Source organism: Meleagris gallopavo, chromosome 1, assembly GCF_000146605.3.
Source record: "Meleagris gallopavo isolate NT-WF06-2002-E0010 breed Aviagen turkey brand Nicholas breeding stock chromosome 1, Turkey_5.1, whole genome shotgun sequence".
Taxonomy (NCBI): Eukaryota; Metazoa; Chordata; class Aves; order Galliformes; family Phasianidae; genus Meleagris; species Meleagris gallopavo.
Genome location: NC_015011.2, coordinates 22,028,691 through 22,056,503, shown reverse-complemented (window position 1 = coordinate 22,056,503; position 27,813 = coordinate 22,028,691). Strand labels below are relative to the sequence as shown.

The 27,813-nt window shown below is 40.4% G+C and overlaps 1 protein-coding gene and 1 long non-coding RNA gene across 5 annotated transcripts in view; one reads left to right on the top strand and one right to left on the bottom strand.

Annotated features, from left to right (window-relative positions):
• Positions 1–6: 6 nt before the first annotated feature.
• On the top strand, positions 7–19,703 carry LOC104909471. 4 transcript variants are annotated; one of them, XR_004159691.1, is made up of 6 exons: positions 7–866; positions 1,308–1,432; positions 2,249–2,595; positions 5,712–5,841; positions 7,041–7,125; positions 18,505–19,703. It is a non-coding gene; the product is annotated as an uncharacterized LOC104909471 (long non-coding RNA). The 4 variants fall into 4 exon arrangements; XR_004159690.1 differs by lacking the exon at positions 18,505–19,703 and having other exon boundaries at positions 7,041–8,361; XR_792345.3 differs by lacking the exons at positions 5,712–5,841; positions 7,041–7,125; positions 18,505–19,703 and having other exon boundaries at positions 2,249–5,703.
• A 1,769-nt stretch (positions 19,704–21,472) lies between these two features.
• Positions 21,473–27,813, bottom strand: part of FEZF1 (FEZ family zinc finger 1) — a 9,144-nt gene continuing 2,803 nt past the window's right edge. Inside the window, exon 5 of the mRNA XM_031552125.1 lies at positions 21,473–21,579. Within this exon, the coding sequence (XP_031407985.1) occupies positions 21,473–21,579 (107 nt within the window). The remainder of the gene's footprint in view (positions 21,580–27,813) is intronic.

Here is a 27,813-nt window from a genome sequence, read left to right as displayed (position 1 = left end):
TTGCGGCGGGACCTCAGCCGTGCGGTGAAGGTCGCGGCTGCGGGTCGGGAGCGTTGCGGCCTACGGGGAGCGAAAGCAAAAGCAGAGCCCAGGCCGGGCAGGAGGAGCCTTCCGCTGAGCGACGGCAGGGCTGCGGACCGCAGCTGGGCGGCTCTCCGGGCACAGGGGCGGCTGCTGCCGTCGGTCTGCGCTCGCAGGTTTGAGGCCGGTGCCGAAAGCCGAACAAAACGTGGAAGACCCCCTACGTCCCCTGGGGAAAGTCAGCGACTGCCCCCTCCTCTCATGGCATTTCACTGCTAAATCAAAAGCCAGTGCAGCAGAGGAGGATGAAAGGAGATAACGACTTTCACAGACTGGGCCGTGAACGTGAGGGAATGGGACCTGCAAAGGATCAGCAGAGATTTTGAGAGCTGAAGATTGTCACGGGCATCACCAGAATGAACAGAATTAGTGGGTTATAGTGTGTGAGCACAAAGTCTTTCTCACTGCCCTCTTACTCTTCCCCGTCCCTGACTTCAAGGTACAGAACCTTCTATCATGTCCCTCATCTTCATGCAGGATCTTCTTCCCTTTTTGTTGCTGGAGAACAACATGACCTCCTCCTGCTAACTCCTGGACCTTTATTTAGTCCATCTCTCTGAGCTATGAGGCCAGCAGAAGCTCCTGTGTATCCTGCTGTCTGTGGGACAACACCTATCGCAGTGGGCAGGGGCTGGGTCCCTCAGTGTGAAGAAGTGGCAGATGAGAGCTGGCTAGAAGGGCTGGAAAGGCAGTGTACTGGGGAACCCTCCTGCCATGATAAAGGCAGTAACTGTTCTTTGTATGCCAACCAAATGGAAACTGAAAACGCTATAATAAAACCAACAGTAAGTGACTTTCAAGATTGGAAAACAGGTTTACAAGATACAGTTTGTAAGTGTGCCATGGAATGCAAATTGCCTCACATTTTTGGGGGTCAGTGGAGGAATCTGTCCTTCTCATCTACAAAGATCAGTTTGGTGAGAAATCAAGGTTCCAAAACCAGCTCCTAACATGATGCTATTAAAACATGTTCCTCAGTTTCATATGAATATTGAGAATGCAAATGGATTTGGGATAGGTTTGTCAGTAAAAGAAGAGTCTCATTTTCTCTTTGAGCCCAAGAAACAGTGAAACACAGTGAGCTTTTTTCTACTTGAAGAGGTTTTGTTATTACTTCCTAAGCTTTCAAATTTTTTGGAGAGTCTGTCTTTGAGTAAAATGTTAGAGGCTTTCTACAGTAGTTTTTATGGGTTGAGTGTCTAATTATTTCTCATTTCTCTTCTAAGTTTCACAGATAGGAATCTCAGCTCACAGAAAGATTAAATCCACAGCATGCTCTGTCTTGCACTGGAGTTCCCCAGGCTTGAGCTGGGAGCTCAACCTTGTGCTGCGTGGAAATGCATGAAGAAAGGTATGTACAAAAACCAAGCAGGAGCCATCCTGGCCACTTAGCCAGACTATACCAGGACCTAACAAGTCCATAAGGAGAGCTTTCACTAAAAGCTGTCAGGTAGGAACTCTGGGAATACACAGCCTCTTGCTAGGCCGGGTATGCCTTTCCAAAGGAAATGACACACAATTAGTCCACTTGTTCCCCATATTTTTGTCTGGCCAACAGCCACACTCATAGAGAACTCTTCTGGGGAGCCAACAGTTAATCTGAAGTACTCTGTATTCAAAATACTGACTTTGAAGAACACACCTGTAGTGCAGGCACTAGAAAATTGAGGGTTATAGGGTGGGCCTCTTTCAGGATTTTGCATTTGTGAAAGTAGCTACTTAGGTATCTGAGTCAATACTGAGAGTAATGGTAATGAAACTCGTATTACAAGTCTTCACTGTCCTTTATGGATAAACTATTATATGATCTCAAGATACCCACTGGATTGGCTCCAGATAAGAAAGGTTGATTGCTAATTTGAGAATGTGGCTTGGATATTAGCAGCTCTGAAGCTCCTTTGAGGTCAGCAGGAACAATAGAAACAAAAAAACAATAGAAACAAAAAACATTTTTAAGAAAGTGACTAAAACCATTCTTTTTAATACTAAAGCATTTAATTTTCAAAATATTTGTCTGACTTTTTTTTTTAGATTCCTTCATATGCATAAAAAAGAGTTTATTTTTAGCTAAAAATCTTTGTAAACCTCTTCATTTGGGGTCAAAGCACTCTTTTTAAAATTTGAAATTATTGGGTTTCCTACACTTTGGTTTTCTGATTCTTTTCAGATCTGTGTTCTAAGGAAACAAAGTTCCAGGCTGGGACAACATAGTCAATAAGACAAAGACCCAGCCATCTCTCTGATCATCTGGGTGACTTGGACTGTAGCACAAGTAAGGACTTGAATGAGATCTTCTGCCAAAATGCCTTCGGGAGAGATGAATTCTGCTACGGATTTCCTATCACTCTGAATGGATATTTTATTGCCACCAGACTTTTAAGCAGGCATTTAGCCTCTTCCCTTATCTGAAATTTGCCAGGTGAACTGTACTTCAGAAGTGCCTAATGTGCTCCATAAAGGAAAAGGCAACCCAGGTGACCAGCATGGACTGACACTATGATGCTGTAAAGATAGGTGAGATGAATCCCACCGCTGTATGGTGTTCTCAACAGGGAAGGCAGAATTGCTTAAAAAGAACGAAACAAATCTGGAATTCAGGCTTTATGAAACAAGTCAGTGTGTAACAGGGGCTGCTTTCTGTAATAAATACCTCCTGTTTCGTTTTGACCGCAACTCCATCTGTCTGACAATCCCTAATTATCAGGTCTGACTCTTACCCAGCTGGAACACTTTTTTCTCAGCACTGTGGGGGGAGTGCTGACTTCCATTACGGTAACAATGAACTCCCAGAGCACCTATAGAGAGGTGGACTTCAGAGATTTTATTCTTAGAGTGTCATGGATAAATCTTGAATCCATTGAAGTCAATGAAAAACTCAAACCAACTTCTGCTGGGCTAGAATTTCTGCCTGGGTCTCAAATAAACAGGAATTGGCATCCTGAAGAGATTTTTGCAGACTGTGTATCTATCTGTCAAACTCTGTTTCCCATTTAATTCTGATTTTATACTGCAAAGATATAGAAGTTCCAAGAAGCTTTCAGGCTTTCAGTCAGAATGAGGCTATTGAAAAACATGACCTTTTCTTCAAAAGCCACTACCTGCAGTGGCTGTTGACTGCCACTGTGAATACTGACCTCACAGCAAAGTGCTAGACATCACTGAACAGCACAGGGTGTTGTGTTCTTTACAATCACATAGAGAATATATTTAAATTCCTATTGCCTCAGAGGGGAAATTGCCATCTCTCAAGGCTTACAGCACCCCTGAAGAAAGACCTTCTACTTTTAGTAACTCCTGAGGTCATAACTGGTCGCATCTGTAGCCACTAGAATTCACAGTAATGTCACATGTGTCCATATTCACCATAAAAGCTAATACTTTTGCATGTGCAATGTATACTCAGACTGCTGCTTCAAGTAGAGATGCCCTTTTAAGTCATTCTCTTGATTCCTAAGACCTCTCATAAATCTTTTTAGATTGACGGGCAAATAAACCTAACATAAAAAAATGACAGCCTGCAATATCAGATTAGCAAACTGGATGCTAGAAGGCAGGTATTTGGTTTGCTGCCAGAAACTGCAGCCACTCAGCTAAAACAATTCTGTCAGAAATATACTTCCGCAAGAATTTTCATTGAGTCTGTTAATTAGACTTAGCAACGCTCACATTAGCAGGACTTCCAAGTCAATAACAATCCTCCACTAAGTATGGATCCGTAGTGTGAATAAATGCAAAATCTGGGCCCTTCTTTTGAAACAATCGGAGTTTAGTGCATAAAGAGGCCATTAGGGCCATTATGCCGTAGCTGCGTTAAAAGCACAACCTTGCTTCTGAAGCTCCCGTAGCAAATAATGGCTGTACCAGTCTTATCTCTTCCAGGAGCAGTTGGCCTCTGTCGGAAAGTGCTGACCTACAGAAAAAAAGCTGCAACGAAAAACAATACCCTTTCCTATTTATTTAGCACTTTCTGTTTTTGTAACACTGTCTTTATCAGTTTGGCAGCATGAGAATGTGTATTGTTCCCTTCTCAAAACCGGGAAAACTGATGCAAAAATTATGTTTTGGCTTCTGATTCACATTCAGATCAACGTCAAAACAGAAGTTCAGGACTTGTTGACCTTTTTTTTTTTTCGAGCCTTAATTTTTTCTGGATCTTTTAAATCAGATATGATTCAAAAATGCTTTCAGCAAACCTGTGAAAATGGTGAGAAGTATGTAACATATACTGACAGGTTCTAGGCTGGTGCAGCCAACTCTGTAGCCATGTGGTAAAACAGAACTGAACTGGCTAGGGAAAAAAAACAACAACAAATAGAAAAGAGAAAACGGAGTCTAGTTTCTTAATGAGGTTACTTTTCATATTTGCAGCAGGGAGCACCCTAAACAACTGAGGGTGTGTGCAGGGACAGAGGTGGGAAGCAAAGAAGATATCTGCATAAGCCACTACTGCTGATAAGAAGATGAGAATTCATCTTAGACTGTTGCCTTATTATCCCAGGCTTCACTATTAAGTACCTGTTGGAGCAAGTCCTGAAGCAAAGGGTGGAACTGAAATTGTACCCCAAAATAACACCCAACTATCCCTAATCTAACTCTCCAACACGTTCCTGCATGCGATCATGGTGACAGTACACCCAAGGGACAGTCTGCTTTCAAATATCCGGTAATTTCTGGATGTCACAATAAGGCAGTGCTTGGAAAAGATTAGTTGAAACATTTGTTTGAAGGAACATCTACTTTGCCTCAGTTTGTGTGCAAACTGAAACACAGAAATTAATCTTTAAATCTAGTTTTAGGTTATGTGCAGTGGCTCAGCTGTAACCTGGCTATGGTTAGATAGGAAATTCTCACATCACAAGAAGCTAAGGGTAAAAGTCAGGACATGATCTAGTGAGTTTTTTGCATTCCTAAGTTCTGCAGTGCACTAAAAAAAAAAAAAAACTTAAAAGGACATAAAGGATGAAGAGGCATAACATGAGTTATCATGTTCCCCTTTTTTCCTGAGTCCTGAAAGACAAGTACCAGGGTGTAGATGTTTGCCTATTTACACATGTAAATAATACTATTCCAGTTGACAATCTGTGCTTAGTGAAGCTAACAGTGACCTCAGCTATATAAGCTAAACATGCAAATCACTTTATAAATATGGCCGTGTATAATAAATGGGTCTCACTGATGATATTTTGTCACAAGAGTGCACCAAAATGTAAGTTTGTGTCATATATAAACAATGAAGTTTACTATAGCTAGGCTGTGTGCTATCTGAAAGCAGAGTTCAGGATCCAGTTACCACCAGATTTTCCTGTATTTTGATCAAAATTCTTCTTCGAGACCAAAAGCACTTTAAATTCAAAAAACATATTATCCATTACGTGTAATTAAGAGTACCTTCAGGTCCTACAGGGAAGAGGGCACTCCTTTCACACCTCCCCTCACTTCTGGATGTGCAGCTTTCCTGTAACATGAGAATCACATTTTGGCCTACCAACAAAATTTGTTTATGGTTGTCTATGGCTGTTTAAAGTGAAAATTGATTCTCTAAATGTAACATGTGGTTTATCCTTGCAAAGGTCAGTAGCAAGCATAGATTGGTTACAAAGATTCATATCTAATTAAACATGTTTTCTCAGGTTTTACTAACTTCTGTGCTGGCAGATGCTCACATCTCCAGCAGGGAGGCCAAACCTCTGATGACGATTCTCTTCTTCTGGTCAAAATGTCATCTCTAGCATCTGCTACCTGACCCTAACTGCAGAAGAGGTAAATATCAAGTTTATGTCATTTTGATCCTCAGCTCTAGCATTGCAAAGGAGGAGTGAGAAAACAGACCTGCTATGTGGAATGTAAGCATGGTAATTGCAATTTCACAGCAAATAGTTCTATTATTAGTGCTTCTTTAAGGAGTGACAGATTTGTCTTGGGAATTTCTTCTTTGCTGTCTTTGTTTCCTCTGAGGTCTGTATAGTCCAGCAGAATAAATCTACTACAAAGATCTGATAGACCTAAAAATGATGAAATATCATCCTTATTCATACCTCTCCCTCCTGTTTATGAGAAGAGCCAAAGGATTAAAGGAAGTGCAGGGAGTTTTAGTCCCTCTGTCATGGGCAAATCAGGATCATAATGCAGTTACTGGAATCACCTTCATGCTAAAACTACAGAGGACAAATCTCCGCACTCACAGAATTTATACTGCACCCAATCATTTGCTACAAGCAGGAAGAAATTAAATGTGCAATAAAATTTTGTTCAAATATAAATGCTTTCAACTTTTATGATGTTAACTGTTCAAAAAAATATTTTTGATAACAGCACTGTTTTTGTTTCACAGATTTCTCCCCTTTCCTTGTAAGCATCAGTCCCTCACAATACTGAGCATAAGCTCTACATGCAAAAAAAAATATGAATAACTTAACAAAGCCAAAGTTTATTAGAAACCACATCTACTTTCATTTGAAAGTGGGTTTCTTAGCCTCATCCGTAAGAGGGTAGTGACAGAAAGAAAAAGCAATAAAATGAGTAAATTCTAAATTGCTCAAATTTAAATTTGGTGAATCCATCCTACCTGGTCTGTCTTCTTCTGCAAGTCAGCAACAGTGTTGCAGTTTAACCTAGCAAAGGAGGGGAGTTCTCTTTTTCTTTACTTAAACTGTTCCTTATCTCAACCCATGACCCTTTTTTTTCATCACATTTCCTCCCCTGTACTTTTGAGGAAGGGGAAGTGAGAGAACAGCATAATGGAATTTGGCTTGACCACTCTTGGCGTGGTCAAGAATCACATACATACTCAGATTAGTGGCATGAAGGGCCACCAAGTATCACCAGATTAACTAGGGTACTCTCTCCATTCTTCCCTCATCACACAATTAGGAAAGTATTTTTTGTTTTGTTCTTTCATTTATGTTTTGTACTTTGGTCTCTCAATTCTCATTTTTTTGTGGTTTGTCCCCATCTTTCAGCCTCATTCACTGGATTAGCAGATTTTTCTAACTCTTGCAAGATCCTTTTCTCCAGAATGGGATTGTGTTTAGAGAAAACTCAGAGGTAAGACCAGCTACCATGTTCCACGAGGTTACTATTACAATTGCTTCCCATATCTTCCTCCTCTGACACCCCTGGCTAGTGAGTCCCATTTACACTTTCTCACCAACAAGCTTTGATCTTTGTTGTGATTTGGTGATTCATTCATTTCAATACAGCACAATAATCATTTTAATCTTTTTTCAGATTTTTAAGTTTCTTTTTTATTTATTATTTTTTTTTTCGTATCTACACAGACCATTTTTCATAATTTGTCTTTTCTGCTTGTGTTCTCTCTCTACCCAAGGAGATTCCCAGCGTCCTTGCAAGTTTGGGCAGTCATTTCTTGCACTAAAACTCTTTTGTCTCAAGGCTGATGTCTCCACTGTACAGCAGCAGGAATGCAAGTTCCATTTCACATCACACACTTTCTCCTGGAATGGGCCTGGCTTTCTGACTAATTGCTCCTCCATTATCCCCTAAAGGCCCTCAGTGTTTTCCCCAAAGAGATCTTATCCCCATTGTTGTACTGCTTCCTTCTTGCACCGCCTTAAAGCTTGCTTTTATTTCCCAGAGGTATTTTCAAGCTGAGGTAGGCACTGATATTAAGAAGTCATACTAATCTCTTTTTTCTACACAGCATGAACTTTCAACCTCCAAATTTGTTATCTAAAGCCTGCACTGAAATCTCTTTTTCCCTTGTTCCTCTCCAAAACGTGTAGTGTTCTTATATGATAATTAGCTGTAAACCACGATACATTGGGGTTAAAAGATTGAATTATCTTGTAAATGGGACAGTGCCTGCTCTGCTTTCCCATGCATGTAGTTATGGAGATTCCTTTCACTTCACTGTCTAGAAGAGTACAGCACAGATCATAAGCAGCTCTCCACTGAGAGAATATGAGGACCACAACCAGGCCTAGACTACAAAATCTAATGCCATAAAGACTTCCCTTTTTCCATATTTTGTTGTGTCAGTTTTAGAATCTGGTTCCTTTTCTTCCTAGCCAATTCCACCTACCCAAGAATTCACCTAGGCACCTGGCACACAAAATGCTTCTTTCATGCTTTTAAAAATACTCTTGTACCCCATACATACCCCATTAAATATCATATAAGCAAGGCACTTTGTCTTTCTGTGTGATAGGCAGTATTTAGAATTAAAATCTGGTATGTCTAAAAGCACAATGTGAGAAATTATACAGCCACCACATATATGTAAACACATTTTAAATCCATATATGCACATACATGTGCAGATGCACACTCATGCCCTACGTCTTCATGAAAGCATTTAAAATACATCCAGAACACACACATTTGGAGTATAAAAAAATGTACTGAAAACTAGTTGTGCCACATAAATTGTTCAGTAAGAGTGAAAGGATTAAAAGCTTCATATCATGTTTATAAAATCCAATCTTTTTGTCTCTGCTCTGCCCATCCCATATCATAAGATAATGAATAGTTCCATAGCAACAATAGTCTACCACTAAACCATTACCTTGATTTCAATTACTGGGCAGAAAGAACACGTACAATAGAAATACCAGTTCTAAACAATGATTTAAATAGGCTGATCTAGAGTACATTTTTAATTTGAAAATTAATATATTTATAATTTTATCATTGAGAAGCAGAACATTATTGTTAATTAAATAACGTTGTCTTTAGGCCACAAATCTCGTTTAAGCAGTAAAGTCTTTGAACCAAGGAATTGCTTTAACATTAATGCAGAGTTCCAATTGCTAATGGCTCTCACACTATCCAGCAAAATACAAGGAGGGGTCCAGCTGTCAGGAACATCAAGAAGAGAGCAGCAACATGTATTAACTGACTTAAAAGAGAATCCTTTTTCTACTAAAAGAGATTCTAACAAGCTATCAAAATCAAGGCAGATGATGCAATTCAGTTTGTTGCTGATCAGTAACAAAGAAAATACTTGTTACTCAAAGTAATTAAAGAAACATTTTCTCTCTCTCAAATATTAGAAACCAAATCATATTTCCAAATAACTAAATAACAAACTTTTCCTTTTAGCAAGAGCACACTGTTTTTCTGGTGCGAGGTCTTACAGTTTACACGTTAGTTTCCATATGCATAAAAAACTGCTACTCAGGTTCCTCACAGCAAAATCCTCAGAGATTCAAGAGGGAGGGCACTGGAAGCAAAGACATATGATAAATACATAGTTAAATATATCTCATGTGAGAACCTTGAAGCATTTGGCCATCTCTCGTCTGCACTTTCTCCTAAAATATGCATCTATGTGTTACATTTAGTCTCTCCTACAAGACTTGAAAAAGCATAAGCAAATTACTATTTCAGTTGCAGTCATTCTGTTGCCTTGATATGCAGGGGGTCCAGTTCTCAGTTACAGTTATATCCTTTTAACCACTTTGCAATGTAGTGAGCTTCTACAACCATTAAGTGTGTACAAATGACCCTTCCCCCTGAGAATGACCTTTGTCTAAAGTCCTGGAGCAGGACCAGGACAAACCATCCCGAGCATCCCTCTTCCCACTGTCATGGAGAGACAACACGGGCTGTGGCAGGAGGCACATGCACACAGAGCATGATGAGTCAGAGCTATCACTTAGTTTCTAGGCTTCATGCAGAATGGTTTATAAATTTACAGCATCCTTAAAGATCACTGAGAAATAAAAAATAAATGTTAACAACAACAAGGAGGCAGAAATCGTACCTTACAGGGACAAAAGCATCAGTGGTACTTCATTTGCAAGTTTGAGGCTTTCACTGTATTCCTGAGGGGATAAAAACATGGCATCTATTCACTAGAGTTTTTCATAGCTTCCTGGTTATTTCCCAGAGCAGGGTACTATGCAGTATTTTGGTATAAATCTGACTGCATGTCATAAAGCTTCAGGAGAGAACTTTGCCAGGGATTAGAATTAGAAGAAATTAGAAGTGATCAAAGTGATGGGTTTTTTTTTTTCAATATTGCACTTAACAAGGGAATTCAAAAATTTGGATCTTTCCATTCAAACTGAAGAATTTCAGTTCAGCAAAAATGAAAATGTTTCTTTTATTTTGAGCTATTACCAATATTTCAAAATAAATCTAGTTCAGTTTATACATACATGCTTTTAAACTAATAAATATCTAAACATCAGTTTTTGAAACGTGGTAAAACTCAGTAAAAATAACACAAACTCCTGAAATATTTAGGTTAACCAAGGCATGTTTATATTGAAAAAGAAACCTTAAGAGAATAGCAAATGTGTATTTTAAGGTCACAGGACTTAAAATCATGAGAGACCATCTCTAAAGTGCATGATGTCCTTTCTGGCAGGATGAGGTTTATCCCATGCAATTCCTCCCTGACACAAAGCTGGGGGATTGGATAGGCAGTCAGCAAGTGAGCTGCTGTGGCAGCAGGGAGCATCACCATCTCCAAGGTACATCATGCTCCACCAAGCTCTGTCCAAATGCAAGGAGCTCCCAGGACAGAGCTGAAACCAAGATGTTCTCCTTCAGCTTCTGAAGGGAGATGTGCAAGAGTGAGGTGACTCTGTCTAGAAGTGTTTGCTGTGAAAAATTTAGAACTGCAAAGGAATGTGAATTCTAGGGAGGGGAGTCAGAAAGGAATAGTCTTTACATAATGACAGACATCTGTGTAATTTGCCAAAAAACCCACAAGATTTTTGTCTTCTGTAACAGGGCAGGATGTTACTCCCTAAAATATGTCAACAGGTGAGATTTCTTGCCAACTTAACAACAGCAAATTACATAAGTGATTAGGAAAAAAAAATTTCCCATAAAACTAGATATATTGCTACTGCATCTAGTGAAATCCTTGCACTGACATTTTAGCAGCTCTTCTCAGCAATACAGAGTATTTCCACTTGATGGCACCAAATTTTTTTTTTCCAACTTCAAACAATCCTCTAACAAAAGAGATGCTGAATTGCAAAGAAATAATCAGGACAAATGCGTGTTTTTCTTTCTGAGCACATTTCTTAAAAATCTGGAGGGTTTTTTTTGTTGTTGTTCTTGTTTTTGTTTTTGTTTTTTTTTTTAGTAAGGAATACAGTGAATTTGATGCGGTGGCTTTGTCTCTTCTATTTGACCATGACCACACAGTCATTTGAGCTACTTACTTTTCTTTTCTGCTTAGAGTGTATCTCCATCAATGAAGGTTGTGTTATCATATTGTTATAAAGTAGGCTCCTGAATATGGATAAATCATGCATTTTAAAATAAATTTTGTTTCTGTCCCTATCTTTGAAACTCATCCTTTGCTTATCTTAAAAATGAAGGGCACTCATACAGATTATCACAAAATAAAAGGCAAGTTTTTAAGGGTTGAATATTAATTTTGACTCATATTCTAACCTATCTGTTGCTTTTCAATAGTAATATCTGATGAGCAATTCTCAATGAAGTAACTACTATAAAAACAACTTTTATAAACTTTACTTGTATGTTATATATAGGCAGTAGAAGCATAAACAAGCAAAAATGTAGTTTAAGTCATTGTCCAATTCTTGGAGATTTCACGAGCTTTAGACAATGTTCAGCATCGTGTACAATGTACCAGATAATAATAGATTAGGTACAGGATAATATCAGATTAGAGTAAATATCCATTTATTGTTTCTCATCTCATCTCCCAGCAATAAGCCATGTAAGGCAGAGCCAAGTCCTGTGTCTGCACGGTACCTGCATGGGGGGGGTTGTCCTCTCTCCCCTAGGTTCATGATTAAGCCTCCTGGATACAGCAGTGACATAAACTGTGCACACAACCATCTGTTGTGGTTGTACAACTGCAAAGTAGCATTTTAGTTTTGTCTAATGAAATCTGTCTCATTTCTCTCAGCAAAACAGAGATGCAGTGCAGCGTTGATACTGGGAAGGACTCAGGGAGTCCTGGCCAGAAGAGGATAGGAAGGCAGGGACAGATCAGAGTCCGGTGCATGTCCTCATCCAAAATCAGGATATCAGTTAAGGGTTTCTAAGACAAAAGGCAATCCCAAGAGTCTTCTGCCACAGACTGCATTTTGTGCTAGAATTTGTGTGGGTAGAGTCTGCAATGAACCTTCTATACAGAGTAGCGTGTGTGCAAAACAATTAGAATGTGCTGCTGTTATTGAGCAGGACCAAATCAGCTGCTCTGTTCAAAGCTAGGCTATTTCCCAGATATGTGACATTTACTGTGTGTCCACTGCAGAGCTGCCCTGTGCCCATGGCAGTCACTTACACGTGCAGATACTCAGCATGGTTGGAGCTGTCTACTGCCATGACTGGGCTGCCAGATGTCCTGGTGTCTCATTCAGCTTACAGCAAAGAGGACTTGTTTGGAAAAGCTTCATCCAGAAGCTCCCCTCCCCTTCTGCCACCTGTCCTCAACTGTTCCCAGTCCAGTCATGAGTCTGCCTCTAAAGTACTTTTTTGGTTCTTGAATGTTAAAGGATTATTCAATTCAACCTTTCCATCTAGCTCCAGCTTACAAATCTATGATCTGACTTATTTCCTATTTCAGAAGTGTCTTTCAGCTCTAATTTCCACAGTTACTTCTGTGAAAAAGCAAGCCACTTGCCAAGTCCTGGTTTCCACCAGGGATATTTTCACACAATCTTAGCTCCGTATGAGACCTAAGCTTGCAGTCAAAATTCTATGTTTGAGTATATGAACATTTCGAGTAGTTAAGATTCTTGGGCCAGGACCTGAACTCAGCCACTCAGATTAATTAGTCCCATAGGCTGTTCTTCCTCTTAAGAAGAACAGCATGGAAGAAAGTCCGATACTGAAAACATGGAAGCACTTTTCATGGAAATACAGTTACTGTTTTAAACAAGTCTTTTATCATTTCTGCATAACAACATCACTTATTACAGCTAACTATTGAAAAACAAACAAACAAAAGCCATTTTCATTTGATTTCATGCTCTTGCTCTGTAATTTTGTCATCCAAAATTCAGGAAGAAAACTCTCTAACTCCAGTGCAGTGAATTACTACATGACATTTGTGATGTTTCATTTCCCATTAGAAGCTGAAAATATATAAAGAAAGGTGAAGAAATTCAAGAGGCTACAAAAGAGCATGAGTCTCCTTTCTGGCTTATACACAGGCTGGAAGATGCAAAGAACGATCATTACTAGCCAGAGCTTTGTTAGACATGAAAAATAGCATCTGGAAGCAATGCTTGTCTTTTCCTCAGCAAAAGAAAACTGCCAGTACCACAGCTTCTTCCAACACCACTTTGAGTACCTAGAGTCCAACCCAAAGCTTCTCCACCTGCAGAGTCCTCCAGCAAACTCCAATCCCAGCACAACTCCACTTCTGCCCTACATGGGCTCAGTCAGCAGCTGTGTCTTCCCTAGGATAGAAGTCTGACAGCCCAATTTGTTTTTCCTGGGCATGTTTATCTCACTTAACCCCCTAATTTTCTCTATAGAATGGAGGTTAGTCATGTTAACTCACAATTAAACAAGGAGTTACTAATCCCAAAAGAAAACTCTTTGAATAACTCTTTCCTCTCCTGTGTTCCAACAACCACTTTTGCCTGACAATATATCCATGATCTGTCGCATTTTAGCAACTATTTACTGTGGTTCCACTTAAATTTTCTATCCCCTCATTTTTATCACTGAAAATTATTTAAAGTTAGAAATAGAGTCATGAAGCAAACATGCATGCCAATGCCACAGAGTTCTTCAGGGCAGGCATTCCACCCAAGTACTGTTGTTTCTTATTTTGTGTGTGACAAGGACTTCACGTGTAATTACAGCTGATGGTGTGAAACTTAGAAAACTACAGATTCTGCGCTTAGATTTTAGATGATTCTGGCTGCTTTGCTCACCTGCTGTACAAGGGTATTTTTGCCCTGACTGCGGTTGTCCCACTCACATCTGGGTGTCACACTCTAGACTAAGTTCTCTGAGATGCACAGTCTGTGCCATTCTGCATCTAAGCTAATTACAGTGGCAGAAGCTAGGCTTGACCCAGCACTCTGCATGTTTTGCCTTTCCCAGGTGAGAAAAACAGCTGACCTTCTCCAAAGCTGGTGCAGAAGCCCAGCACATGACCCTGTGGAAGGTGTAGGAGCTGGGGCCATGAGACAGGCACAAGCCAGGGGTGCAGGCCTGCAGCTGCGAGTTGTTAACGGGCCTTCCAGTGCATCCCTCCACAGATCTCTATCGCTGTAAGCTGCCTCACCAAGATGCGAACGTACAAGCAGAGACAAATTAACTGACACTGGCTTTTGTGCTAGCGCCAGAAATGTGTTCTGCAAGAACAGAAGCTGCTGAAGAAGCTGAAGTGGAAGTAGAAGTGGAAGAAGTTAATGGTGTTAATGTGTGCAGAATCTGAAGCAGCTAAGTGGTTGGCAATCCAGGAAGCTGCTCACTTCCGAATGGTATTGGGCAAAAGACAGAGATATCAGAGGAGCAAGGGTCTCAAGTGGCAAGTTCACTGAAGCAGAGAGGAAAAATTCAGATAGGTTGTTTATGCCGTTTCAGTCTTATTGTTCTGTCAAGAAAAAGACCTTTCATACAAAGAAGTGCTTTCTATGAGAGAAATCAGGAACCCACAGAGGCAGCTCTGTACGTGAGTAACCCAGTTATACATATTTCACTGGTAAATGTGACATGATGGTGACTAAGAACACAAGAGGATGAGACTCAAAAGGAATACAGAAGAGAAGAAATTACAGAAATATTCAGTAACATCAGTGATATACATATGAAGCAGAAAGGTATTAACAAGCAAGATCCTCCTGGATAACATGCTTGATCACATGAGGAATGAGCATGTGATCCAAGACTGCCAGTACAGCTTCACCAGGGGAAGGTCATGCTTAACCAATCTGGTGGCCTTCTATGATGGAGTGACGGCATTGGTGGACAAGGGGAAAGTGACCGATGTCATTTACCTGGACTTGAGCAAGGCCTTTGACATGGTCCCCTGCCACATCATTATCTCCAAGTTGGAGGGATGTGGATTTGATGGGTGGACCACTCAATGGATAAGAAATTGGTTAAAAGGCCACAGGCAGAGGGTGGTGATTATGGTTCCAGGTGGAGGCCAGTAACAAGCAGCGTCCCCCAGGGGTCTGTCTTGGGACCGGTGCTCTTTAACATCTTTGTCAGTGACATTGATGACAGAATTGAGTGCATCCTCAGCAAGTTTGCTGACAACACCAAGCTGAGTGGTGCAGTTGACACCAAGCTGAGCGGTGGAAGGAAGGGATGCCATTCAGAGGGACCTCGACAGACTTGAAAGATGGGCCCGGGTGAACCTAATGAGGTTCAACACAGCAAAGTGCAGTTTGCACTTGGGCCAGAGGAATCCCATTTATAGACTGGAAAGAGCAATCCTAGAGAGCAGCCCTGCAGAGAAGTACCTGGGGGTCCTGATAGATGAAAAGCTTAACACGAGCCAGCAGTGTGCTCTTGCAGCTTGGAAAGCAAATAGTATCCTGGACTCCATCAGAAGAGGGGTGGCCAGCAGGGATAGGGAGGTGATTGTCCCCCTCTACTCTGTTCTTGTGAGGTCCCATCTGGAGTATTGTGTCCAGGTCTGGAGTCCCCAGTACAAGAAAGACAGGGAGCTCTTGGAGAGGGTCCAGAGGAGAGCCACAAAGATGATCAGGGGGCTGCAGCACCTCCTCTACGAAGACAAGCTGAGGGAGCTGGGCTTGTTCAGCCTGGAGAAAAGAAGACTGAGATGTGACCTCATTGCAACCTTTCAGTATCTAAAGGGAGCCTGCAAGCAGGAGGGGAATCAACTCTTTGAAAGGGTAGATAACTGCAGGACAAGGGGAAGTGGTTTTAAGTTGAGGGAGGGAAGATTTAGGTTGGATGTCAGGGGGAAGTTCTTTACAGAGAGAGTGGTGAGGTGCTGGAACAGGCTGCTCAGAGAGGTTGTGGATGCCCCATCCCTAGACATGTTCAAGGCGAGGTTGGATGGGGCCCTGGGCAGCCTGGTCTGGTATTAAATGGGGAGGTTGGTGGCCCTGCATGTGGCAGAGGGGTTGAGATTCATGATCCTTGAGGTCCCTTCCAATCCTGGCCATTCTGTGATTCTGTGAAGAAAGTATTTACAAACAAAATGCATCGGCATGCCAGCAGACATTCCAGCTTAGAAACAGAAGCATACAGCAAAGATATTACAGAGTATTTTTTACAGATGTGTATTACATCAGGCAGGAAAGGAATGTGTAGCGCTATAGACATAGTGACACAATGCAAAGCATCTTAACAAACATCCCTCACTGACAAACAGAAACAGCTCAAGTCCAAAGGCACACAACTGAAGAACATCTCCAAAAAAAGTAATGCAACAGCAGTGAAATATGTTCCCTTTGCCTACTATACAAGCTACAAACTGCATTTTGGTACAGCACACACAAATACATGAACAAATCCAGAAAAAAAAAAAAAAAAGAAAATCTTGTGACTTTTAAAATGGATGCTGCACTGCAAATAAGCTCTTGAGAAAGAAGGCAGAGTTTGTACCATACCATGAGATTATTTTGGGAAATGTGATTAACAGGATCTACAACACAGCAGGCACAGAAAGAAAATATGAACAGCACCTCTGTGCATGAGGACTTACCTGCAAACATGGCACATGAAGACTGACACATTTACCGAAAATTCTACCAGGAAAAGAATGTAAAAGGACATCTCGCAGCTGAGGGGGAAAAAAGAAAAAAAAGTTAGTGTAAAAAGAAAGGGTATCAATATTAAGAATAATAATTAGTCACAGCATTTCTGAATGCCATCTATTTTCTGAGGAATGCATAATATAGGGGGGGAGTTGGTACATAGTCATGTACCTTCCAGCATAGGAAGGTGTTATTTGGCTAACTTTATTTAGCTAAGTTAGTTTGAATGCTTATGACTATAGGCAGGTATCACCAGCTGATCACAACTCCTCAGTGATAATTTAGTTAGTAAATTAATTAATAAAGAAGGCAAAACCGAAGCACAACTAAGGCACATGTCACGCAACCAGTTTTAGAAGAGATGAATCATACTCCATGAATGCTTTTTCTCTCCATGAGGGGATTCTGGACACTGGTAGACAATTAGACCATGAACGCCTTCTATTAGGGAATATTAATGTCACACACAGCACAAAAAAACACTGCTTTCCAATTATGTGCCGTATCTGTTGATCAGACTTACTGAGCATAATGTATGTGTTCTAAAGCCTTGCTTGTACCACTTGTTTAGTTTGAATCTTCTTTTGCTGTGAGCAGTTTGACAACATGTTAAGATAGAATCAGCGACACTAAGTACCATGAATTGGCGTCATCACAATGAGTATGGAAAAACATATGTAACAACTGACCTCCAAACTGACCTCCATATATGTAAATACTGACCTCCAAAAGTAGTATGGCTGCAATCAAACTGCGCAGCGGGAGCGGTCTCCAGCCTTGCCCTGAAATCGGTTGGTTAGCACATGGTAGAAGATGCTGGTGACAGGCTAGCAGTTAGGTAGCGTGAGTGAGTTTCAGTGCTAGGAGGGTTCCCAAGCTCTACCTAATCAACAGTTTTGGAAGTAGCCAGTGCAATCACTCTAATAGCAAGGACAGGATCTGTTTTCTATTTCCTAAACTTGAGCCTATGTTTCCATTGGGATGTTATTTCTGAGCAGCTTCTGATGCTTGAGGATTTCCTGCAAGCCAAGTGCCTCTATGCAGGGTCCCAGGCTGGAGTGGTGACAAGACATGGGTACCTTTGAGAGGAATTAACAAAGCCCCAGAAACAAAGTATTTTGATTCAGGTTTGGATGAATATGTGCATTTTTTCCCTTGTGGGTGTTTGTGTCTGCGGGGTAGGAAAGAGTTAACTACTTATGCAAAATGAAATTGTAGGGAAAAACAAGTTGGTAATCTTGTGTTTTCCCGAAAACTTCCCACTGAATTTCAGCTATTTGCTTTCAATTACCAGTCCCTCCCCCTAAACAAAAAAAACAAAAAAAAAAAAAAATTTAAAAGCTTAAATCTCTGCCCTTCACAAATGAATCACTGAGCAAAGACTTAGTTCAATTGGATTTCACAGAGATGACAGGATCTGTCAGTGACTTTAACAATGAAGGTTTTCTCCTACATCTAGTTTTGTATGCCAAGTTTCTTTGTGCTTCACCACAGTCTTAGACACAATCCGTGTAATTCCAGTGCAAAAGTCTAACTCAAGACTGTCTCTTCAGTGCAGAGAGGGATCTGCTATGTACAATTTATAACCAAAACAGTCACCCACCTAATCATTATGAGGAGTTAAATGAGTACATAATTCAAGGATATCTTGTAATGACCCACTTTTGTCTTTAATATGGACGAATATAAGATGATAGCATTAGTGATCTGATTGGGATTTAAAACAAAAAACAACACAATTTTGAATTCCATCTGTCTTCCTTGACAACAGGTTCCTTCAGCGGTGTGAAAATAGTTCAGGACAGAAAAGCCAATACCAGAACACTTTTCCAGCGAATAGATATCAAACCCCTGCAAGTTTTCATCAGACAAAGAGCAGTAAAACAAAGAAACAAAGCCAACCAGGATGTGCTGCTCCTTCACAAGGATCCCACTAGAGCTCAGTCTTGGCTGTGCCCATCACAAAGTCTGCACTCCACAGGACCTAGCCCTGGAAAGCACAGAGAAGAACTGAGTTAGATTCTTAGGCCATTGAGTCACATTTGAAGCCTATTCCCTTTTATTGGATAATAGCCTATACAATATATAACCAGAAAATTGGCAGCTCCTTTACACTGCTATTAGTGTTAATAGCTAATGAACTATAAAAGCAACAGGGTTTTTTTTTCCCCAATTGATTAATTTAAATTTAACCTTAATTTGTTTAGATCTCACTGAGAAGCCGCTACCTTATTCTGAGCTACAACTGTTGCAATTAGCAGAAGTATCCCACTGTGAATATAAGGCTGATTGCATGCTATGCATCTATTGTGAGATGACACTGCTTAGATGTCTGTTGAAGAGATCAGACAACTAACTCCAAAAAAATACAGGATTATTTGCAAATATTTAGTCAGCAGCATATTCTGAAGTGGACTGTTTCCATTTCAAAAAACATATGCATGTTTTATAACATGGTAACATGCTGTGGGTGAAAATATTGCATCCCTTACTTATTACATCCACTGTTTCTGAGACTCATTTTTACAGCTATGAACAAAATGTTTACTTTTTTGTGATACATTTCTGTTTTTCTCTTTTTATCTTCAGAATTCTTACCACTTGGATTCTAACATAGCATCTCCACAGAGCAAGTAGATTTATAAAGAAATTGTAGCACTTGTGGGAAATTTGTGTCATCGTAAAGCAGTACAGGAATGAGGGGAGGAGCGTGTGTAAATTGTTCGGAGTTGCTGTTTTGATGCTACATGGTTTTGTTGTTGGGAATTCCTTTTGTTGATGTAAGAGAAGTTTGTGAAGTTTAGGTGATGAATCTTTATAAATGTACATTGTAATGTGTTATTGGATGTATATAATGCATATTTCTATCATGAGCTTTCAAACACCCATAGCTCACACTGGTGCCACCTTCAGTGGGTGGCAAATTCTAAGACACTTCTGTCAAAGCTTTTAATGAAAATAAACTATTTTATTAAAAATCCTAGATTGTTTTTCATCATTAGATAAACGCTAAGAAGGAGATTTAAAAAATGCTCATCTAAACTGTAAAGACTTTCTGTTGCTTATGCTGAAGAATTAATTCTTACCAGAAAATAGAATACTGTAGGATACCACCAGATTTTTAAAAACAATAGCAAAGTAAAATTCTGTGATACTGGAGCACATCCAGATCAATTGGGGTATGGCTTTCCCGAAGGCTAGGAAAGCCACATATCAATAGAAAGTTATTAGCTAAAAATAAGGTAATGTAAATTATATTTTACTTTTCTAGATTACTGATACCATAGGGTAATCACACACCAAAAACTGTGTTATCTGGCCACTCTGACTCAAAGGAGATTTTTTCATTCATTTTAATAGGATGTAAATTCCACTCTCAGTAAGAGAGACCCTGCACAAACAAACAAAACAAAACAAAACAAAACAAAAAACACAACAAAAAAACACCTCAAAACACCTCACCCACAACTCCGGACATCATCGTTGTTATCAGAACATTATAGTTTCCCATTGGCTCTTCAATATCACAGCATGGCAGAAGCCCTGGTGTTCAAGATAAAGGGTCACCAAACTACAGTCCTTCATTGCACGTGAATCACTAACCTGACAAGTGCAGCTGCCATGCCAAGAAGATATAAAAAGACTCACGAGTGAGGAACTGCTGGTAAACAGCCTGCTGATTAGTTCCATTCCCCAGAGGTGGGAAGAGGCAAGAAAACAGGTGGTGTCTGCAGTCACTGCCATCAGCTCTTCTGCTTCATCATCAGCTTCACATCTGATCCAACCCCAGCAGTCTCAAGACCACTGTGAGACTACTCCTAGCACTTCTCTCCTCTTGGCTTCCTAAGGATAAGGTAGGGGTATGATGGCTCTCAAACATTTGAAGAGGTTGATAGGTATCCAAGTGTCAAGAAGGTTGTCTGCACTTGTTGCAGATGTTTCAGAGATAAAGCAAGTATTCCCTTCTGTGCAACTTCACACAACCCACGTTATATATGTGTGGAAAATATGGATAGTTTTATGTAGCTAAATTTGCTTATGCTAGCCTTGGTTAGATAAACTTACTCATTCTCCCAGGACATTATTTTCAAATACAATTTTCTGGAAAGGCATGGATATCAAAAATAAATTTATCTTGAATGAAGTGGGTTTTTGTTTTGTTCTTAAAGCAAATGAAGGACGGGAATCCTGATGATTTCAAACTGTTGCAAAGTTTTAACAATTTAATAAATTCAAATTAATTCTGAGTATTTCTTTAAGAGACAGCAGAAATCTCTTTGAATTTAGTTTTTCTTCACAGCAGAAACCACAACCTTTCTGATCCCTCAGCAGTGCTAACAACTAGAAATAGCAACTGCTTTGGCACTACCTGCAGCTCTTACAGCTTTCTGGGCCAGTCTGCCCAGGCATTTAGCTACTCTGTAAGGTCTTTTTGGCAGTATTTAGACACAACCATAGACTCCTGAAACAGTCTTTCCATCTTGCACTATGAAGTCTTAAAAGGTACCAGTTTTCAAACACGAGTTAAGCTTGATAATGAAATGTAACAATTGCTAGAGTTCAGTTTACCCAGTGTGTAAAAGCACTAAGTCTACACAATACAAGATGGAGTGCTCAAACCCAAGGAGAAAGAAGAAAACAAGCAGGTCATGTTATCTTAAATGAGAACACTTTCCATCTCTCCTCTTTGGGCTGAGACACTGCGCAGCCAGGTACGCAAGATGTAGAGCAACCAGCAACTACGGCACATACTCATGAAGCAGCAGGAATGGGATCTCACACCTGCCTCCAAGGCTGTTTGGAAACAGCACATCCACCTCAGCTTGGTCTCCTCTGAAAGCATGACCTAGGAGAAAAGATGGAGTCATTTTTGCTTACTGTTCTGCTGGCCCCATCAATATTGTCACATCCAATGCAAGCCAACTAGAAGGCACGAAGATTGCTTTCGCTCTGTGTGCTCCATGATCTAGAGATGAAGACTCTCTCCTAGGATGCAGACGCTGGGGCTATGACTCAATTCAGCCAAACTGGGCTCCTCACCCTCCTGCTGTGGTGATAAGCAACTTCACCACCAAGATCTTATGCAGAGAACACTAACAGCATTCACTGGGATTTCCTCCTGTTCTCCCAGCAGGCTCCAGAAACTGGATTTCCTAGAAGGCTGCTAGAAGAAAGCAAACTACCTGCAAGGAAAGACGTATGTGACACAGGAGAAACTGAGTCTTTTTTTCATGCCATTTCAGACACGTATGTCTCTCCACTGCGCAGAAGAGGTAAAAATTTATGTTCATTTGCTCTCTGTTAAGATATCCCAACTTCACTGTAGGCATTACCCAAGGTAGGCAAGTTGATTGGACTCACACTGCTTTGAACAAGACTGTTCTGAATGGAAGACAGCCCAAAAAAAACACAGAGAAAATAAATGATTCGTAACTGAATCTCTGATGATTCAGTAGTTTCAGAATTCGATTTCAGAATTCGAATTCAGATTCGTAACTGAACTACTCTATGTAATGTTTAGCAACTATTTGACTGGAAAAAAAAGAAAAAGGGGGAGAGAGATCTTCATTCAGCACTAGGGTGAAAAAAAAAATCTTTCAAAACTACTGGGGTGGAGGAACAACTGAATTAACAACACAGAATGAAAAATTAATTCCCAGAATCTAAAATAACAAACAGTCCATGGACTGGCACACCTGAGATTCCTGCTATTGATGTTAAAATTATTTCTATCTGGCTATAGCTTGCTTAAGCATACAACGATCATCTTAAATAATCCACATTAAAACAGATGGATCTCTTATGGAATATCAGCACTGAAAATCTGTAATTAGGACAATTTCATGCCACAGACCTAGGACGCAAGGCAAAACTGATTTTCTCTCTCTCGTGCTATGACTATTTGTCATTTATGTGAAAAGAAGCAGTCAAAGCAGGAAAGACAAAAAAAAAACAAAAAACAAAAACAAAAACTATGCTGACTTTATAGCACTGGACTCAGCCCAGCAGACTCTTCCTTACTCTTAAGCTGGTTGTCTCTGGTTTCATAGTATCATAGAATCATAGAATTGCTCAGGTTGGAAAAGACCTTAAAGATCATAAAGTCCAAACGCAACCTAACCATACTACCCTAACTCTAACAATCCTCTGCTAAGTCATGTGCCTGAGCACCACATCCCAAAAGCAAATTCCTCCCAAAGCAACAATTTCTTTTGTACAGATGTTTTATCAAAGTCTCCCTGTAAATTTCTACAGGGTTATAAATGCTGATTTGCTAAAATTATTTCTATAAGAAAGATTTATTAAAAACGTCTTATAAAGTAGCACCCTCTGTAATTAGTACAGAGGCAGATATAAGTTAAATTTAGTAAATGTAGCTCGGCAGTGATGTACTCCTTTGCCTACATAAATTACAGTAGCTCTTTGGCCCCTCCAACTTCCACTACAAGTCAGTGTGATGAGCAACCACATTCAGCATCAGGGAAGGTTTAGAACAATTTGTGACTGCTTTTTCAAGAAATATGAGTTCCATTTTCAGATAATTCAGTCTCTGCTGCAGTTATTGTCCTTACACAGTTTAACGTCATCACATACATTGTAATAGTGCACCGCATTTCTAAAGACTTGTGAGAAGCAGCACACTCCCTAAGAAACAGAAACACTGTTTATAGGGGAGGGTATCTCTGCTTCTTACAACTAGCAAATCAAAAGTTCTTACAATTAGCAAATCAAATGGCCTACGAGTTCATTATCTGCAATCATAATAATTATAAGTTGTCCACAAATGTAATTATGAATTTGTTTTGGTCTTTACCTAATTTTTCCAGTCAGTGCTGCTGTCTCTCTTCAAACCAGAGTCAGACGTTCCCCAAAATTGAAAAATGTCATCAAATTTTTTTCTCATTTTCCCAATTTCACTGTAGGCAAAAGCATTAGGGGGCACAAGCAAGCACTGGCCCCCAACTTCTAATATTAATTCAAGTAGCCTAAAGTATTTTAAGATTGTATCCCTATTTATGATGTGCAGAGTACTGTATTTTCTGGCAAGCTTAAAAGAAAGAATGATTAATTAATTACTGCATTCCTCATCAGTATTTTTGATACCTTATTTTAGGAATCAACACATTTATTCTTTAAAATCTAGCAGGTAAAAAAAAAAAATAAGATAATCTTTTGCATTTTCTGGTGAACACAGAAATAGAAACAGTGTTTTCCAGTTATAAAGCTAAATGTGTTTTTTTCCTTCTGAACATACTGTGGTTCAGGTTTTGTTTAACTTCATCAGTAATTAATTTCTGTCACAAACGCTTGTTCAGAAAAAAAAATTTCGTCTGAAAGTACTTATCAGCCAAGAGTTTTTCATTATTGCTACTTAGAAAGCTTCTGTTCAAGACTATTTCTCTCTAAGTCGAGTTAGACAAAGTTTTTACATGGACCTATAAACTCGTCAGGCATTTCATGGTAATATCAAGAGCTTAACACATATTTTAGACGTATTTTGAAAAGGTTTATTTTTTGTCAGCTGTTGTACTTAATTGCTCTGAGCTGAAGTACCCTAAATCAAGGTTTCTCTCACATGCTGTGTCCATCTGCAACTGAATCTTGATGTTCCATTACTGAAAAGAAACATTTATTCTACCCGTGTAGCTGTAGATAAGCTGCTTGCACTTATATTTTCAAAGTATCAATTTTTCCATCTGAAATAAAACTTAAGATGCATTTTTTATATAAATAAATGCATAGAAACAGATTATCTAAGTTTTAATTGATCAGTAACTGAAGATTTCTTAGAAATCACATAATAATGGTGCTGAAACATCAGTCATCTGAAGGGCAGAAAGGTAGGAGAGGTTTTTTATTTTCCACAGTCATGGTTATAGGATTGAATACTGTGCCTAATCAAATATGCAGGGATTCAACCAGAGCATGTGACTGAACAGTACAGCCATTAGACAACTTCTATGAAAGCTGCAAAGGAGGACAGAAAACAGACACAGCTCACCCTTCATCACAGTATGTACTAGGTGCAGGTTGCACTGTGCCATGCGACCCTACAGCAACAGATCCAGCCTGGAGGCCCTTGCTGCAAGCAGAAGGGAACTCAGTGGGATATGGAGCTAGAACCACTACTACTAAAAGCAGAGGAGCCAAAACCACTGCTGTGTTAAGTGGCAGCAGCTTTCTGCCTCTTCTAGTTTACGGGCACTACCCAGCTGAGCTGTCCTGGAGCTAAGCTGTGACCAGACACCTCCATTTCAGCCAGCTCCAAGTGGACCCAGATGCTTTCTTTCAACCCCCTTTTGCCATCATTGTGGTAATGAAAGGGAGAAGAGAATGAAAAATAAAAAAATCAAAATCAAAACAGTCTCTTGATTAAATGCTATCCCAAATCCATTTTGAGTGCATTGAGATATGCTGGATGATATGACAGATGCTATTTAACCATTTATGAACAGGAATATGGTTTTGGGTAGCTGCTGAAAGGCTTTGTGTTTAGCTTACTTTTCAACATGCATGGATTTTTTCTTTTTAATTAGCAAACAAAGGTCTTCCTCTCCCCTTTTTTTGCAGGGAGAGGAAGGGGCTGATTACCACTACAGCAGTAGTAATGTAAAACTGGTACCATTCATCTTCAGAAAGAACTCTGCACCTGACTCTGCAAGATCCTGCTGTTGATGCATTTTATTTTTACACTGATGGACACACTTCTGTTTTCGTAATTCTGGTCACTCTTCAGGCACAGAGCACTTTCAGCTTTGACACACATTAACATAATTGTAGCATCTGACAAGCACAGAAGAATTCTCTGCTCAGTCAAATTTGAGAAAACCTGGGTGGAGGGTAGAGGGCAACAGCTCTTCCTCCACAAGGGCTCTCAGCTCCAGCAATCCATAGGCACCAGCCACATCTCTCTTTTATTCAGTATAAAAGTGAAGTTACTGTGATTGGTAGAGAGACAGGCTACAGTGTCCTCAGGATGCTAATGCTCAGCTCTGCAGCTCTGTTTATGTCAGACTAAGAGGCATCCATGGTCTCATTCTCCCAAGATCTACAAGGCACTGGCAGGATATGGATGACCAGTTGTTGAGGATACGGGTATTTGGCTGGCAAGCAGGCACCAGGAAATATAAACTTTCTGCGAGGTACAGGTGACATTTTTTCCAGTAAAAATTACTCACAATTAAAAAAATAAATAAATTAGGAGAGAAAACAAGAAGTATGAAATACCTGGTAGGTATCACTGTTAACAGCTCTAAGCTTTGGATGTATGTGAAACTGGTTTCTGTCTCTCACGATTACTTCACCAGCTCTGAATTGCCTTTGACCATTAACTAGAATTTCACTTAACCTGATATTAATCTTGAAAGACAGGAAATGAAAGGTAATGGTGAGCAGGCCTTCTGAGACATGTTTTAATCCCAGCCTTTGACACAAATATGGGTTTGTCTAGTGAAATAACAAATGAGCTATCCTTATTTCCCTGTAATGTCCTATTTCTGTGGTGTTTATCTCAAGAAATCTAGGAAGGAGAAACACTTACCCATGCCCATCACCAGCTTTTTCTGCTTCACCTTGGAATAATACTGGAGTGTCTCACTTCCACTCCATTTCAAAATGGGGTCACTAATGTGCGTAAGTTCCTCAGTAAAAAAGCATTTTTCATTGGGAAGGCACAGAAGAATCCAGATTATGCAGTTACTGAAGATCTTTTATGCAGTTACAGAAGAGAAGGCAAAATATTGATTGTTGTTTATAAACCCGCAAATGGCCTACAGTCAAGCGACACCAGAAATTCTCTCTCCACCTCTAGCAGTTGTAGTCATTCAAAAGGGACAAATTCACCACCACCATCACCCAAGGAAGCCTGAGCCCTTTTTACTACCACCACTTTGCAAGAGAGAAACTACAGAGAGCACAGAACTCTCAGGCATTAGAGTAAGCAGAGCACAGCCTTCTGTGGTGCTCAGGCTTAATGGAGACCTTTCATTCGAGAATGCCAGTGCATACTCACCCAAAGGCAGTCAGATTAAGTTTTATAGTATATTTACAGTGTTTAGTCATATTTTTTTCATCATGATATGATTTTGAGTGTTAGAGTGTGCCTGCAGTGCTTGGGTAGCTTTGAACAGTTTTTTAAAAAGCTGTGAAATAAAGATACTTAACACCCCACTGACACAGTTGCAGTGTCTCGTACTAGCACACTTGTTGAGCAATAAGAGAACTAAGTTGTACTTCAGCTCTGATTTATTTCAGACAGAGATTCACACAAATGGTACACCCACATAATTTCAGCAGGATCTTTGGGGCATCTTACCTCTCATTACACAGCACTGAAGTTTACATTGGCAACCATGAAAGGAAGAAGAAACAGCAATGCACAAGTCAGCTGTTTGGGAAGGAATTTCTCCCCGCTGAAACATGAATTTGCTGTAAAAAGACATCACTTTGGACTCCATCAGCCCTCATGCCCCTTTCCCTTTGAAGAGCCTCCATCCCTTCCCTTCCTCCAGCATAAAAGCCAGAGCTGAGCAGTGCAGAAGAGCTCTGGGAGTACCCGGTTTTACCCAACCCTCATTCTTTCAAGGTCACCAAAAGCAGAGAACTGCTCCATGGACATGGACTGGAGCTGCCCTCACCCCTCTACGTGGCAAAGGTGCACTTGCAGCAGGGAAGGTGCTGCCAGCCACTGGGCCACTTGAGGGACAGCACCGCCATCTTGACCTGCACTGCCATCCTGTCTCACTCTGAGGGCCCCTGAGGGCTTTATGAGGGGCTGAGCCCTGCTTGTGGTGCTGCCAGGATCTGTCTGACATCCAGATGCGACCTGTTGCTTTGCTTTTTCACAGGTGCTCAGAGGACTGCCTCAGTGATCTGTGAAAGGAGAAACCTCGCTTTCTCTCTCACTCACCCTCACGCTCAGAGGAGCGCTCCCAGCCTGCACCCAAGGGTCAGACCCTCCGGCTGCCCGTACCCTGCCCAGAGCCGGGATGCGGGATAATACCCCATCCTGGTTAACGAGGCCGTGCTGTGTCCTTACAGCCGTACCCGGGGGACAGCAGGTGCTGCGCAGCGAGGCACG